The sequence below is a fragment of the Macaca thibetana genome, chromosome 6, assembly GCF_024542745.1.
Source record: "Macaca thibetana thibetana isolate TM-01 chromosome 6, ASM2454274v1, whole genome shotgun sequence".
Taxonomy (NCBI): domain Eukaryota; kingdom Metazoa; phylum Chordata; class Mammalia; order Primates; family Cercopithecidae; genus Macaca; species Macaca thibetana.
This window is the reverse complement of record NC_065583.1, coordinates 78,596,665-78,612,709: the sequence shown is the minus strand read 5'-3', so window position 1 is coordinate 78,612,709 and position 16,045 is coordinate 78,596,665. Positions and strand designations below refer to the sequence as shown.

Below are 16,045 nucleotides of genomic sequence, written 5' to 3'. Positions count from 1 at the left end.
ATGTAGCTGTGCCACAAATAAACAGGAAGTGGGAGTTATTTCTCACGTGGAGGAAAAAAATTCAAAGAAAGTTAGTGATCTTTAAAGAAAGCCAGTGATCTTTAAAACACAGGTTTATTTAGTACTGTGTTTCTCCAGGAGAAATATAAATGTTTTCTTTGAAATTAATGTCTCAAAAATTGATAGATATTGTTTTGCCAGAATATTAATCTTGATTAGAAATTAACTAGAAATTAACTAGAAGTCTTGACATCTAAGTTGTGCAAATCCAGTCTGTGCTTAACCACAAACACAGTAACCTTTCATAATATCTTTGTCTACATCTGCTCTCCGTAGAACAAAATCTGGTGTAAAGCAAGTGTACCTCAGATTTTGTCTCAAAAGATGTAATTACAGTGACACCACAAAAGCATCATTATATGACAGTTTACTTATCATGTTGTCCTGGATCATGCAACAATAGGAAACAACATTTTAATGAGGCTTTGATTGAGTCTATAGGGATTTCTTTAAAAATAATGTTTATTTTGACTGATTTTTTAATATTCATTATAAAAGATAAGGAAATTATGTAAAGTATAAGCATACAAATAAAAATCATCCATAGTCCCCAGAAATATGAGTGCATATAGGTATGTGAAATACATATTATGCATATATTTATATATTAAATATATACATATTATGCATATATTTATATACTAAATATATGCATATATAATACACATTATTTTTTTTTGACAGTCTCGTTGATTTCATTTCTATTTATTTTTTATTTTTTTTTGTGCTCTGCTGACTTTTTATATACATATATGTATACCTTAAGTTCTAGGGTACATGTGCACAACGTGCGGGTTTGTTACATAGGTATACATGTGCCATGTTGGTTTGCTGCACCCATCAACTTGTCATTTACATTAGGTATTTCTCCTAATGCTATCCCTCTCCCCCAGCCCCCACCCCCTGACAGGCTCTGGTGTGTGATGTTCCCCACCCTGTGTTCAAGTGTTCTCATCGTTCAATTCCCACCTATGAGTGAAAACATGCAGTGTTTGGATTTCTGTCCTTGTGATTGTTTGCTGAGAATGATGGTTTTCAATTGCATCCCTGTCCCCACAAAGGACATGAACTCATCCTTTTTTATGGCTGCATAATATCCCATGGTGTATATGTGCCACATTTTCTTAATCCAGTCTATCATTGATGGACATTTGAGTTGGTTCCAAGTCTTTGCTATTGTGAACAGTGCCACAATAAACATTTGTGGGCATGTGTCTTTATAGTAGCATGATTTATAATCCTTTGGATATATACCCAGTAATGGGATTGCTGGATCAAATTGTATTTCTAGTTCTAGATCCTTGAGGAATTGCCACACTGTCTTCCACAATGGATGAACTAATTTACACTCCCCACCAAAAGTGTAAAAGCGTTCCTATTTCTCCACATCCTCTCCAGCAACTATTGTTTCCTTTTTTATTAAAAAAAATTTTTTTTATTATTATACTTTAAGTTCTAGTGTACATGTGCACAACGTGCAGGTTTGTTACATATGTATACATGTGCCATGTTGGTGTGCTTTACCCACTAACTCGTCATTTACGTTAGGTATATCTCCTAATGCTATCCCTCCCCACTGTCCCCTCCCCACAATAGGCCCTGGTGTGTGATGTTCCCCTTCCTGTGTCCAAGCGTTCTCATTGTTCAATTCCCACGTATGAGTGAGAACATGCGGTGTTTGGTTTTCTGTTCTTGTGATACTTTGCTGAGAATGATGGTTTCCAGCTGCATCCATGTCCCTACAAAGGACACAAACTCATCCTTTTTTATGGCTGCATAGTATTCCATGGTGTATATGTGCCACATTTTCTTAATCTAGTCTGTTACTGATGGACATTTGGGTTGATTCCAAGTCTTTGCTATTGTGAATAGTGCTGCAATAAATGTAATGCACATTATTTTAATTATAATGTATACACAATTTCATAGTCCCTTTTTAAAAATATACCTTGAATATTTTCTCCAGTTGTAAAAATTATTGGCAAGAGTGATTTTTAATGGCTGCATAATACATGCATATTCCTGCCTATATCAATTTGAAAATAACCCATTTGCATATAAGTGAATTTATCTGCGAATGAGTTGATTATGTCTGCCTACAGGCAGAAAAACACAAATGGATATTTAAAACAAACTAAAATGTCACCGTCCTTCAAAGACATTGTGAGTGAAGAATTACCTATATATGTAATAAGTACAATAAACTATACAATAGACTCAATTAGGCAGTGCTTTTGCATGGAGGAAATGAATCCTAGGAGACTATAGAATGAGGAAGTTCACATTGAAGTCTTTCAAAGCAGACACACACACACACACACACACACACACACACACACACCCCACACAGATATTCCTCATATATATTAAGGTTGGCACTTCTAGAAAACCCACACATTTTGTAAGTTCTCTTTATTTCTTATGCATTATAATTTCTTATATATGTTCACTATACCAAAGCTATAAACATCCTGAACTTTCTATAACCATTGTTTAAGCAAAGAATATGGGCTTGAAACTAAGAAGCTTACTAGATGGAAGCAAAAGTCTACAAAATTACATTTAAGAGTTCTGAATTTGAGTGTCTCACTTCTTTAATATTTGAAGGTTAGATGTAGTGTTGAAACTTATGTCTGTTGTATTGGGAAGATTCATTGTCTTAAATTCCAGGCAGAATTGAAAGTCAAAATCTATAATAACAGTATGTCCTTGTTATTATGTATTATGCTCTGGACAACATTTCTTTGGCTGTAGAAACAGCCTTTAACATGTTTTATTCAGTTTGCTCCAAAATCTCTTCATTGTAGTCTTTGTGCCCTCATATAATCAATCTTTCTATTCAAAGGTCAACATGAGCTACTATATTCCCAAGGCAGAGAGAATATGACAAAAATATAATTTGTTGAGGGAAAATACTCCATGACCCCAGATAGTTAAAGGTCTTCAGACACCTTCTGTGAAACAGTAATTTCACAGTGGTTTTATGCTAACAAAAATGAATTACCATTGGCATGTTTTATCAAATAAGCAGAATCAAGGGAACAAGGTTGCCAGTTAAAATCACAATAGTCTACTGTCAAAGCCTGCTAAAGTTACAGTTGTAAGCATTTTATGGGAAGAGTTAAACAAAGGCTGGGTATGGTAGCTAAAATTTATATTTCATTGATTTGTTCAAAATAGGGCATTCCTTTGATCCTCCAATAAAACACAAATAATTTTAGTAACATCTTCTTAACTAATTCCAAGCACTCTCTATGCCACTTTGCTGTTTTAAAGAAGGTACAGTTTTTGTTTGTATTCCTATTTACTAAGAATTTATTGGTTTCTTATGATTTATGAGCACTTCACGTGTCTTTATTTATTGAACTCATCTATCAAACACAATTCTAAATACCCCCCAAGGCTCTGAGAAGCTGACTGAATGCTGTTTTGAATTGGTTTCCTAATAACAGAATAGGCAGATGTGAATGATCATTTATCACACAGGCTTTCCAATATAGATCTGTGTGCATGGTAGTTATGAAAACTATAATCTTCTATCTTCTCCTTTTTTATATTTGTGTCGTTTTCTTACAAAGGAAGAAAAGTTGATTTCTGATTGCTTTTCAAATGAGTCCTATAAGGGAAAGAAATAATAAAGTTCACTTCCTTTGTGATCCTTGAGCTGGTCACCATGGTCATGTGTTTTATTTCTCTAAGGCTAGAGAGTAAATGTTATGGGATAGTAGTAAGTAAACAATCAATAAACCAAATTGACTTTAACCCAAAGGGAAAATCAGTTAAGACTAAGTCATAAAACAAAATATTAAATTCTAAAAAGAGATGCTTTTATTTTTCCGTTCCTTATATCCCTCTCTTTAATCAGTTATGTTGCATGGCTCTAATCGTGTTAACTTGGTTACTTGGCATATTTTGTCAGTGGTTAAACTGCTGCTGAACATCCTATTTACTGTCCTTATATTATAGAAATCACAGAGCAATAAGCAGTAACGAGCTGGGTTTTTTTAGGTAATGAAGAACTAGTAATTTGTGTGGGAAATGGGAATTTATATTCTGGAAAGTTTTGAGAGGTACTTGATCATTTAAAAAAATAATAGCACCTGCCACATTAAGATTTTACAATTTCCAAAAAATTAGATATTTATTTTTTTCTATCCAGTAATCTTAAAGCATTTTTTTAAAAATAACTTCATAGGACAATTTTTCAATGTATATTTCATCTATTTTAGTTTTTCTCACCATATTCCTGAAAGTAAACCAAGGAAATTTCCATGCTGGGAGCAGGGAATAGTGAGTGGTCCCTGATAATAGAAAAATGTCCACTGATCCACAAAGTAGTTAGTGCAAGCACACAACTTACGAACTTTAAGTTTCATTGGTGGTGTTATTAGATTCCCATGTACTATGCTGCGTTCCTTTTCTCAACACATTAGCTGCTACTATACTTGTGTTTTCCATATACCAAACTCACTCAATTGAATTACTTAAAAGATCTAGATCATTGGGGTATTTTATAAGAATCAAAGGTTGAGGGAAGAAAATTTAAAAATGGGAAATTACTGCAGCCTAAAGTCATCAAGGAAATATTTTTATCTCTACTAATGAAAATGCAAGGGTTGACATTTTTAACAAATTATTATTCATCCAAGAATTGCTTATTGAGTATCTGCTAGGATAGGGAAAGTACTAATCTCTGGAACTATGACAATAAATAAGAAATGAGAAGGGCTTTTTTATATAAAACTACATTTGTATCTTGTAATTTCTCCCTTCCCAGAGATAATTTAAATATACAGAAAGTATTTTTAGAACATCTTAAAGAATTTGGTCATACATGTAAGGTATATTTTTTCAAATCAAAGAAAACTAGTCTTTTTTTTTTTTTTTTTTTTTTGAGATGGAGTCTTGCACTGTTGCCCAGGCTGGAGTGCTGTGGCACTATCTCAGCTCACTGCAACCTCCAGCTCCCAGGTTCAAGCAATTCTCCTGTCTCAGCCTCCTGAGTAGCTGGGATTACAGGTACCCGCCACCACTCCCGGCTAATTTTTGCGTTTTCAGTCGAGACGGGGTTTCACCTTGTTGGCCAGGCTGGTCTCGAACTCCTGACCTCAAAGTGATCTGCCCATCTCGGCTTCCCAAAGTGCTGGGATTACAGGCATGAGCCACTGTGCCCAGCCAAAAACTAGTCATTTTTTAAGCTAGTTTTGTGCAAATCGTTATGGTATGTATGTATTGACCATTTTGCACGTTTCTTGTGTTACAGTATGGACAAGATAGACCAGGATATGACAAAGAGAAACCCAGTTAAAGAGTAAACCTAGCACTTGAGCTCAGAAGATGGTTAATTTAAAAAGAAAAACAATTAAGTATAGTAAGATTGATAAGTTTGAGGTGACTGTGTAGGAAAAAGTTTAATGACCAGTACAGAAAATACAGGGGAACCTGAATCCAGTCTAGTGAGCAGTTTGGAGGGCAACTGTCAGTCAGACCATCTCCTTCAAATCCCCGTTCAATTTCCTACCAGCTGTGCAGGTTAGTATTGTACCTTTAGTTTCTTCATATAAAACAAGGACAATAATAACTAATAGAGATTAAATGTATTAAACAGTATAAAGCATACAGCAAAGTGAATGGATCATGCTAAGCTCTCAAGAAATTTTAGCTGCTATTATTATTTTCTATAGTTTATATAGTTCTTAATATGTTAACACTGTCAACAATTGGTAAGCAGCAAACATCTCCATTTTTCTAGGACTGTCCCAGTTTATGCCTAGTATAAATATTAGTAACACCCCTTTCCTCTTAAAAAATATTCTAGTTTGAGAAACAAATTATATGGTCACCTTAGCAGTGAGTCCCAGAACAGAAATAGAAAATAACACCTAGAATATACCAAAAGGATTATAAATCATTCTACTGTAAAGACACATGCACACGTATGTTTATTGCAGCACTATTCACAATAACAAAGACTTGGAACCAACCCAAACGCCCATCAGTGATAGATTGGATTAAGAAAATGTGGCACATATACACCATGGAATACTATGCAGCCATAAAAAAGGATGAGTGCAGGGACATGGATGAAGCTGGAAACCATCATTCTCAGCAAACTATCACAAGGACAGAAAACCAAACACTGCATGTTCTCACTCATAAGTGGGAGGTGAACAATGGGAATACATGGGCACAGGGAGGGGAACATCATACACCAGTGCTTATTGGCGGCTAGGGGGCTAGGGGAAGAATAGCATTCGGAGAAATACCTAATGTAGATGACGGGTTGATGGGTGCAGCAAACCACTATGGCATGTGTGTACCTATGTAACAAACCTGCATATTCTGCACATGCATCCCAGAAGTATAATTTTTTAAAAAATGCCACCAATCAAAGTTAGTCCAGTGGAAAAAGAAAGAAAGAAAAAAAGAATATACCACCCAGAAATATATAGCTGGACAGAGCTGCAGCAAAGGTAACTATGGGGATATAACCCAGGAATGTCCAAGGCGGGTGGGGTGCCATCAATCACACATCAGTTCCGTAGAGGTAGAGCCACTTTTAATACCATCCTAGACAGATTTTGTCATCCAGAGCAGAGATGGGGGTCCTTTCTGAGGAAGGAGAAGAGTCTTTCACTGTGACAATAAAAGGATAAGATTCCCAAATGAGTCCTGGTGGTAAGGAGGAAAAAGTTGATGTTGCAAATCAGCCTAGGTTGGACCTTGTGACTCATTGGTTAGAGAAAGAAGAGTACAGTTTTCTGAGTTGATTTACTCAAAAGAGTGTCATCACTAAGAGGGATCCTATAAAAAAGTTAAAATACGGTGAGAAGATAAAGAGCTCCATTTTAGACACTTTAAGTTCAAAATGCCTATGAGACAGACATCCAAGTGGGATTTTCCAGAAGACGGTTTTGTAACATCAGTTTGGTGTTAGGAGAGCTCCAGGCTTGGTAGTCATGTGCCTAGAGGTGGTAGGCTAAGTTTTGTAAGTGACTGAGATCACTTAGTAGGAAGAGGCTTTAGCCAGGGGAAAAATGTGTCAGGGACAGACTTTCCAAAACACCAGTCTTTTTTACATGATGGACAGAAAAAAGAGGAAGAACAGATGATAGGTGGAGAAGACCTGTAAAGAACAACATTATAAGGAAAGAGGTTCTGAAGGGAACTTTCAACAGGGCTACAGGCTCCCAAGAGATCAAACTAAAGAGTCTATTAGCATTGGCAATTAGGATCCCTTACCTCTTGGAGAAGTCATACAGTGGTGAAATAGGAAGTGAAAAGAAATGCGTCCAATTTAGAGAGGGAAAAGGATGTAAGGAAGAATGAATCAGCAAGTAACCCTGCATCATCCAATATGGTAGACACTAGGTGAAAATATTTATGTTTTGAATATAAATTAATTCAAAGTAAAAAATTAAAAATTAAGTTTCTCAGGTACACTAGCCATTTACAAAGCACTCAGCCCCATGTGTCTGTCTGGCAGCTATTAGGTTGGACAGTGCAGACATAGATTACATCCATTATCACAGAAAGTTCTTTTGGACAGTGTTGGAGCTTGTAAATGGAGAAAGAAGATGGAAAAGCCTGAAGGGTATGTTATGTCAGAGGAGAGTCTCTTCCCCACCTCCACAACAACTCAAGCCCTAAGTGAGTGTATGTATAGCCTGTGAGTCAGATATGAGGTAAAGAAGTTGTATTTATTAATAGAAAAGAAAAGAGAGAAGAAAGGAGAGGCTTTAGGGAGTGCTGGAGGAATGGCATTCAGAACAGTGGAGTAGAGAGACTTCTTTTTCCAAAAATATGCTAAAAGACGCAGAGAGAGTACAGATACAGCCTCCTTTGGCAAAGCCAGGAACCAATTAGCTGTTGTAGCCACAGTGACTTATTAAGAAAATAGAGGGCTAGAAACCTAAGGGTTTTTTGTTTGTTTGTTTGTTTGTTTGTTTGGAGACTGAGTCTCGCTCTATCTCCCAGGCTAGAGTGCAGTGATGCTACCTCGGCTCACTGGAACCTCCACCTCTGGGGTTCAAGCAGTTCTCGTGCATCTGTCTCCTAAGTAGCTGGGATTGCAGGTGCCCGCCACCAACCTGGCTAATTTTTGTATTTTTAGTAGAGATGGAGTTTTACCACATAGGCCAGGCTGGTCTCAAACTCCTAACCTCAAGTAATTCGCCCGCCTTGGCCTCCCAAAGTGCTGGGATTACAGGCATGAGCCACCACGCCTGGGCCTAAAAGGGCTTTTTGTTTTCTGTTATGAAAATCCAGATGCTTGACTACGAAAAAGGAGCTGATTTTTAAAATATTAAGTAAACCGCAGGTTGAAGCAGATACATGTTGCAATTAGTTTGTTTTTTCAGTTAGTAATTATAATAGCTATAATTTAGTGACACCTACTTTATGATATGCACTGGACTGGGTATTTTAATATTAACTGCCTTCTTTAAATCTACAAAATAATTTCTAAAGGTTGTTGTCACTGTATTTGTTAGGTTAAGTAGAATTTACTTAAAGGTACAAAGTAGAACTTACTTAGAGGCACAGAAATAGGATTTGATGTGTATTTGAATGGAGGAGTTGTCATACAGGGAAAGACCAGAGTGCTAAGGTGCACCCAGCAGAGACCCCTGAGTTGAATTGTCAAGGAAGGCTTTTTTGATGTGACACCTAAGATCTGAAAGTTGAGGAGCTAGTTTATTAGTGGGGAGGGAGTGGTCCAGGCAGAAGAAACAACATCTTCTTAGACTTGATATTCAAGGAAATGAAAAGCCAATATGAGTGGAACATAAACTGAAAAGAAAAAGGAAATGTTGAGAGATGACACAGGGGTCAGGACCACCAACTTGCTTTACTTATGTTCTACTCTGTTATATTCATTAGATGTATTTTCTTTTTTTTTTTTTTTTTTTTTTTTTTTTTTTTTTTTTTTTTTAAATTTGGTCATTCAGAATTTATGCATCAAAAACAGACAATCAATATGCCAAAAAACAGGAATGGAATCACAAATTATAGGAGTGCAGCAATTGAGAATTGACATAACTGTGAGAGAGGCTAATTATCAGCAGAAGCAGCTAATTCAAATACTGCAGAATGACACTTTTCCTGTAGTTTATAGACTGGCACATTTATGTTACAAGTCACCAAAAAAATAACATGTTTATTAAAGTAAAAAGTTAAATATATTATTACAGATTTTTTTTTTTTTTTTTTTTTTTAAATTTATTTATTATTATTATACTTTAAGTTGTAGGGTACATGTGCATAACGTGCAGGTTTGTTACATATGTATACTTGTGCCATGTTGCTGTGCTGCACCCATCAACTCGTCATTTACATCAGGTATAACTCCCAGTGCAATCCCTCCCCCCTCCCCCCTCCCCATGACAGGCCCCGGTGTGTGATGTTCCCCTTCCTGAGTCCGAGTGATCTCATTGTTCAGTTCCCACCTATGAGTGAGAACATGCGGTGTTTGGTTTTCTGTTCTTGTGATAGTTTGCTAAGAATGATGGATTCCAGCTGCATCCAAGTCCCTACAAAGGACTCAAACTCATCCTTTTTTATGGCTGCATAGTATTCCATGGTGTATATGTGCCACATTTTCTTAATCCAATCTGTCACTGATGGACATTTGGGTTGATTCCAAGTCTTTGCTATTGTGAATAGTGCTGCAATAAACATACGTGTGCATGTGTCTTTATAGCAGCATAATTTATAATCCTTTGGGTATATACCCAGTAATGGGATGGCTGGGTCATATGGTACATCTAGTTCTAGATCCTTGAGGAATCGCCATACTGTTTTCCATAATGGTTGAACTAGTTTACAATCCCACCAACAGTGTAAAAGTGTTCCTATTTCTCCACATCCTCTCCAGCACCTGTTGTTTCCTGACTTTTTAATGATTGCCATTCTAACTGGTGTGAGATGGTATCTCATTGTGGTTTTGATTTGCATTTCTCTGATGGCCAGTTAATAAATGGTGCTGGGAAAATTGGCTAGCCATAAGTAGAAAGCTGAAACTGGATCCTTTCCTTACTCCTTATACGAAAATTAATTCAAGATGGATTAGAGACTTAAATGTTAGACCTAATACCATAAAAATCCTAGAGGAAAACCTAGGTAGTACCATTCAGGACATAGGCATGGGCAAAGATTTCATGTCTAAAACACCAAAAGCAACGGCAGCAAAAGCCAAAATTGACAAATGGGATCTCATTAAACTAAAGAGCTTCTGCACAGCAAAAGACACTACCATCAGAGTGAACAGGCAACCTACAGAATGGGAGAAAATTTTTGCAATCTACTCATCTGACAAAGGGCTAATATCCAGAATCTACAAAGAACTCAAACAAATTTACAAGAAAAAAACAAACAACCCCATCAAAAAGTGGGCAAAGGATATGAACAGACATTTCTCAAGAGAAGACATTCATACAGCCAACAGACACATGAAAAAATGCTCATCATCATTAGATGTATTTTCTAAAGAAACATCTTAATGTGACTAAGAAAATTGGTTGACATTTCAGGATTCCATATGACATCCAGTACACTAGAAGAGGAAAAAACTCTTTCCGATTTGCGCATAGGAATGTAAGAGATAGCCATCTAGTGGCCTGTCTCTCTCATGTAAGGAGATGTTTGTAGAGATTCTGCTCTGAAACTTTGTTCTGGCAAGGCCTGTGTAACTGTGTGCAGCCAAGCCTGTTACATTATTTTAACAATTTTTGCTTTCCTAACCCAGTGACAATTTAAAATGATAAATTCACATGAACTGGAATGCCCTACCTTTGATATTTTAATCACAGCTTTTAGATTCTCTCTTGCCAACCTGAATGACTGTGCATAGTTCTGAACCTGTCTTCCTCCATCAAGACTACCCGAAACACAGAGGTTGCAGTGAGCCATGATCACGCCACTGTACTCCAGCCTGAGTGAAAGACAGAGACCCTGTCTCAATAACAATAATAGCTTAAATGTATGGATTCAAGTTTTTATTTAATTTTAATTTTTTTTTTTTGAGACTGGGTCTGTCTCTGTCACTCAGGCTGGGGTACAGTGGCGTGATCATAGCTCACTGCAGCCTTGAACTCCTGAGCTCAAGCAGTCCTCCCACTTTTACCTCCCAAGTGGTGAGGACTATAACTGAATGCCACAAAACCCAGCTAATTTTTTTATTTCTTAAAGAGATGGGGTCTCACTCTGGTGCCCAGGCAGGTCTCGAACTCCTGGGCTCAAGTGATCCTCCTGCCTGGGCCTCCCAAAGTGCTGGGATTACAAATGTAAGCCTCCACTCCCAGCCTCAAGTTTTTAAATAATGGCTTATCTTTCCCTGAAATACTCTTGTATTTTATTTCCTAAATAAGACGTTTCATTTTATAAGCATATGAAACTATTTATATTTAATGTGTGGTACATGAGAATTTAGCAGTAATGTACTGTATTAATTTTTCTTCTGTGAGGCAGAAAGCCACTGCGCCCTAATAGATTTGGTTGACTTACAATTTGCTTTGTTCATTTTACTGAGATTGGCCCTATTACTTGGTAATTATTTTCTGACTGAAGATTTCACCTGGGATAAGCTGATTTCACTGGCAAGAACTGAAAACCTACTTTGAAACATTAAACCAAGGCTACTTATAAACATGACAGAATCTCTTAGCATCATTTTGAAAAGACTCCATCTCCCCTTGCACCACCTTCTTAATAATATATTCTTCAGTGAAATACATCATGGCTAAACCAGTTAGCATTTTCATTTCCTAATGGTCATGAAAAGAGATTTTATAAATGTTTTCTAATTGTGCCGTAAATGTAATTAAAATGTAAGCAACAGGACTCCATAGTCATAAGTAATTTCTTCATTAGCAGCACTTAGTATAGGATGAGGAAAAGGAAGAATTGGTGGTTGCCCTTGGGTTTGGTGTAGGAGAGTAGATTTGTGTTTTCATTGAGAATATGTTTACCATTCACACAGTTGATATAAATGGATTAGAAGTCATCGTGGGAATGATGAGGGTTAAAATACTTCATGAACTTTCTGTAGTCATATTTTGTGTATGTGATAATATTTTATAAATAATTTGCTTTCATGGAATTGGCGTCTCATACCCAAGTTTACTCCTTAATACAGGAAGGCATAAAATACATTTTAGTGACGAATCACCCTAATGATATTAGTTTATTAAAATCTTTTCCTTTGTTTGAAGCTGATTTAAAAGTATTCTTTTCTCAAAAAATTATTTTTCTCACTTGCTCATTTTTTTGTTTAAGAGGAACAACTAGAGTTACTGACAGTAGCACTGCTAACAAAATAATAATAAAATTTAGGTTTCTCAATTGTCAAATGGATACACATTTACTTGTGTTTTACAGGAAATGTATATTTCCTGCTCGAGAAATGTATATTTCATTTCTTATGGCTTACACTTTAATAAGTTTTTTAAGACAACTGCAAAGAGTTTCTTGTGCAGGTAGCTGTTATCTACTGTAGCTATTGATGATATTTTATTTTAGAAATCTGATGAGCTCTTAATTTCCATATCAATTAAACTATACTGTGCAAACCATTTATTGAAATGTGCCATGCAATTACATAAGCATTATTTTTTCCTACTAATATGTCAATAGATGTTATAACATAAAGAAATAGATGATTTTGAAATAAAGTAATTCACTGGTCTAGGAATTTTTCTTTTTTTTTCCCCTCCTATGCTTAAAAGTCTGAGTGCAAACTTCTCTCTTGTTTATTATGAGAAATGAGTAGATATTTTTTAAAGCACCAAATTTTGTAAATTTTGCAATCTTATCTACCCTCCACGCCCTTATCTCTTCTCTTTTTTCCACAGGTGATTTCTATTCACTACTTTCCAAGCTGCTAGGAGAAAGGGAAGATGTTGTTCATGTGCACAAATATAATCCTACAGAAAAGGCAGAATCAGAGTCAGACCTGGTAGCCGAGATTGCAAATGTAGTCCAAAAAAAGGATCTTGGTCGGTCTGATGCCAGAGAGGGTGCAGAACATGAGAGGGGTAATGCTATTCTTGTCAGAGACAGAATTCACAAATTCCACAGACTAGTATCTACCTTGAGGCCACCAGAGAGCAGAGTTTCCTCATTACAGCAGCCCCTACCTGGTGAAGGCACCTGGGAACCAGAACACACAGGAGGTGCGTGTAGGGTTTCTTTTAAGCAATAAAGTGTGAAATGCTACACTCCACATTAGCAAAACCTGAAGGGAATAAGAATTAATGGGTGAAAAAATTCATCAATGAAAAGGACTTATTACCATTGGAAAAAATATTACTCAGATTTGGGCTATCAGATACCACCTTTGAAGATTTTGTTTTTGTTTTTGTTTTGGTCTATTACTGCATAAATTTAGTGTCTGTTCTATTGGTGAGCCAGAACTACAAGGACCAAAAAATATTTGGATATTTGGATCATTTGGGGAAATGCGGCATATGAAATTCAGGATAAAAATTCTTACAATTGACTATTTTTCATTTTGCTCAATGGAAATACATTGAAAATTCAAAACCTGATATGTAAAGTCCCAGTGTAAGAAATGCTCATATACTATCTCCTTGTAAGGTAATAAAATTCCTCTCAAAGGAATTTTACACTTTCAACATTCTCATCCAGTTGACTTGTAAAATATAACCATTTTATGATTTTGATTTTTTAAGTTTCATTATCGATTACAATCTTAATTGGAAAGTTGAGTATTTCTGAAGGGACTTCTGGTAAGTCCATAACTATCAGATTTATCTTTATTTTTATCCCAAATAGGCTTCCATAAGTAGAGGAGAATACCTTATTCCCTTCAGGTTTCCGTACCAGCAAGCTATGGATGCCTCATCTTTGTCTTTAATTGTGTTGTGGCCTCTGTGATATTGATTGTGCTTCATGTTGCTTGCTAATGTGGAAAGCCAGATAATACAGCATGTGGAGATAATCTCAAAAAAGTAACGGATATGCGTGCATGGCAGCTGTCCATGTGTGGGTTGGAATGGCACAGGCTGCCAGCTTGATGTTTTCAAATTCAGCTTTGTAGGAAGCCATAAATTATTCAACACCCAGCTGATTTTTATTTATAATTGAAAAAAAATAGCATGCAGTGCCTTTTGCTCACATGAGAGTTTCAAAACATAGTCCATTGGTACTGGCGTAATGGTTTCTGTGAGATGTTAACTGGAACCTGGATTTTTAACTTTTTGTGTTTAAACAGGATCAGCCCTGCTGTAGCTCATTCTGGATCTGTCGAATAAAACTGTGTTTCTCACGAGGTGGTCCCTGGACCTCCTTGCCTCAGAATCACCTAGGGTGTGTAAGAAAAATTTAGACCCCTGAATCCTATCAAAGAACAACTGAATCAGCATCTCTGAGTATGATGCCTAGAAATTTACAGTTTATCATGCCCCTATCCATTTCAAAACACACAGGAATGTCTGCTTGAACTTATATTTTAAGGACAGTGAATTGTAACCCAGACAACATGGAAATATAAAAGGGAAAAGAGCCTCTTTGTTGGGAATACAATTGTGTTCATGTGTGAAATGTGAGTTGCAGCATACTTTATTTGTTCCATGATTTGTCTTTGTTATTCTTGGATTTGAAATGGTATCTTGGTCATTTGTAGGCATCAAGAGTGTCAAGGTCACAGTCAGAATTTGACTTAAGATATCGCATTTCTGAAACTTACTCAGTTTTTCTACGAAATAAGCCCTTAAAATACCCAAGTGCATATACTTAGCAAATATCCTCATACTTTCCAAAGTGGTCAAATGGTAGTGCTCAAGAGAAAAATGCTTCTCTAGGATCTGTTTAGGGAAATTTCCTTCCTGTGAATGTCACTGAAGTGAATAACAATGAGTCATAGAAACATATAGCACAACTGCAAATTAAGAAAGGAACATGTATTTCCTTTCTAAAATGATTTGATGTAATTTCACTACTCTAATTATGAAAACTTTTAAAAAATAAAATGCAAAACAAAAACTCATATTTAGGTAAGCTATTTCTAAAAGGCTTTTTCTTAATTCTCTTTCACCATTTACTACAATGCAGTATAATATCTAACTTTAATTGATGCTGTTTCATTCCTTTGGGTAAGCCAGAGGAAAACCTATCCTCGGGAAGCTTCCATTTTGCAAAAAAATAAAGTAGGAAGTTATTAGCATATAGGGGCCCTAATAAAACTTATTAGCAATCTCATTAATGTCTAGTCCTCAGGGTATAGTCAAGGAGAAGAAATTTGATATATAATCTTCCATTGTTTCTTTCATACCCTTTCTTTACTCCAGGCAAAGCTGAGAATGAGCCTAATGGTCTGGAGGAATTAACTGTTTCCCTAAGTGCCTAATTTGCAATAAGGAATTATATTTGTTGCAAAGAAGAAAGTAATTTTTATATGAGATTATTATAAAAACAAAAATGTCAGGCTGGTCTGTTGCTTAATATTATAGCTCATATTTATTTCAGATATCTTTGACATCTGTTGTTAATTTTCAAATAAGAAGCTGAAGCCAGAAGTTAATCTATTTGAATGAGGTCACAGATCTAAATCTAAAACTTGGACTTTATTATTTCTAGTGTACATCTTCTAGTTTCTTACATTTCAATACAATTGTGCTCAAAGAGATGCTAATGTGCTTGCCCAGTTCAGATAAAACTTCCCAGGAACACTGGACCCTCATTGCTTAGACGATGGAGATATTTCTATTCAGAACCCTGTTCTGATGGCCCCAGTTGTTGACACCAGCATAATCTAATACAATGGTGTTTTCTGTGGCAGTATTTTAGATTTCCTCAGTTTATCTATATGCTGGAACTGTAATATGCCGATGAAGCCCATCCAGTTGACCTGAGGGTTCAAAGGTGAAATTAACAGATCAGCTCAAAAATCTGGTTGTGCCTATATGGCAGGCCTAGGAACACCTGAGGGTTTCAAAAACATACTGTTTTCTGAACCTTTAGTTTGATC

At 36.2% G+C, this 16,045-nt stretch overlaps 1 protein-coding gene across 25 annotated transcripts in view; it reads left to right on the top strand.

Annotated features, from left to right (window-relative positions):
* PAM (peptidylglycine alpha-amidating monooxygenase) overlaps window positions 1-16,045 on the top strand; it is a 283,361-nt gene that overhangs the window by 215,229 nt on the left and 52,087 nt on the right. For 17 of the 25 annotated variants that reach the window (XM_050794832.1, XM_050794848.1, XM_050794847.1 and 14 more), the window contains one exon: window positions 12,909-13,229. The exons of the other annotated variants lie outside the window; for them this stretch is intronic. In XM_050794832.1, the coding sequence (XP_050650789.1) occupies window positions 12,909-13,229 (321 nt within the window). The remainder of the gene's footprint in view (window positions 1-12,908; window positions 13,230-16,045) is intronic. 25 annotated transcript variants of the gene reach the window in all.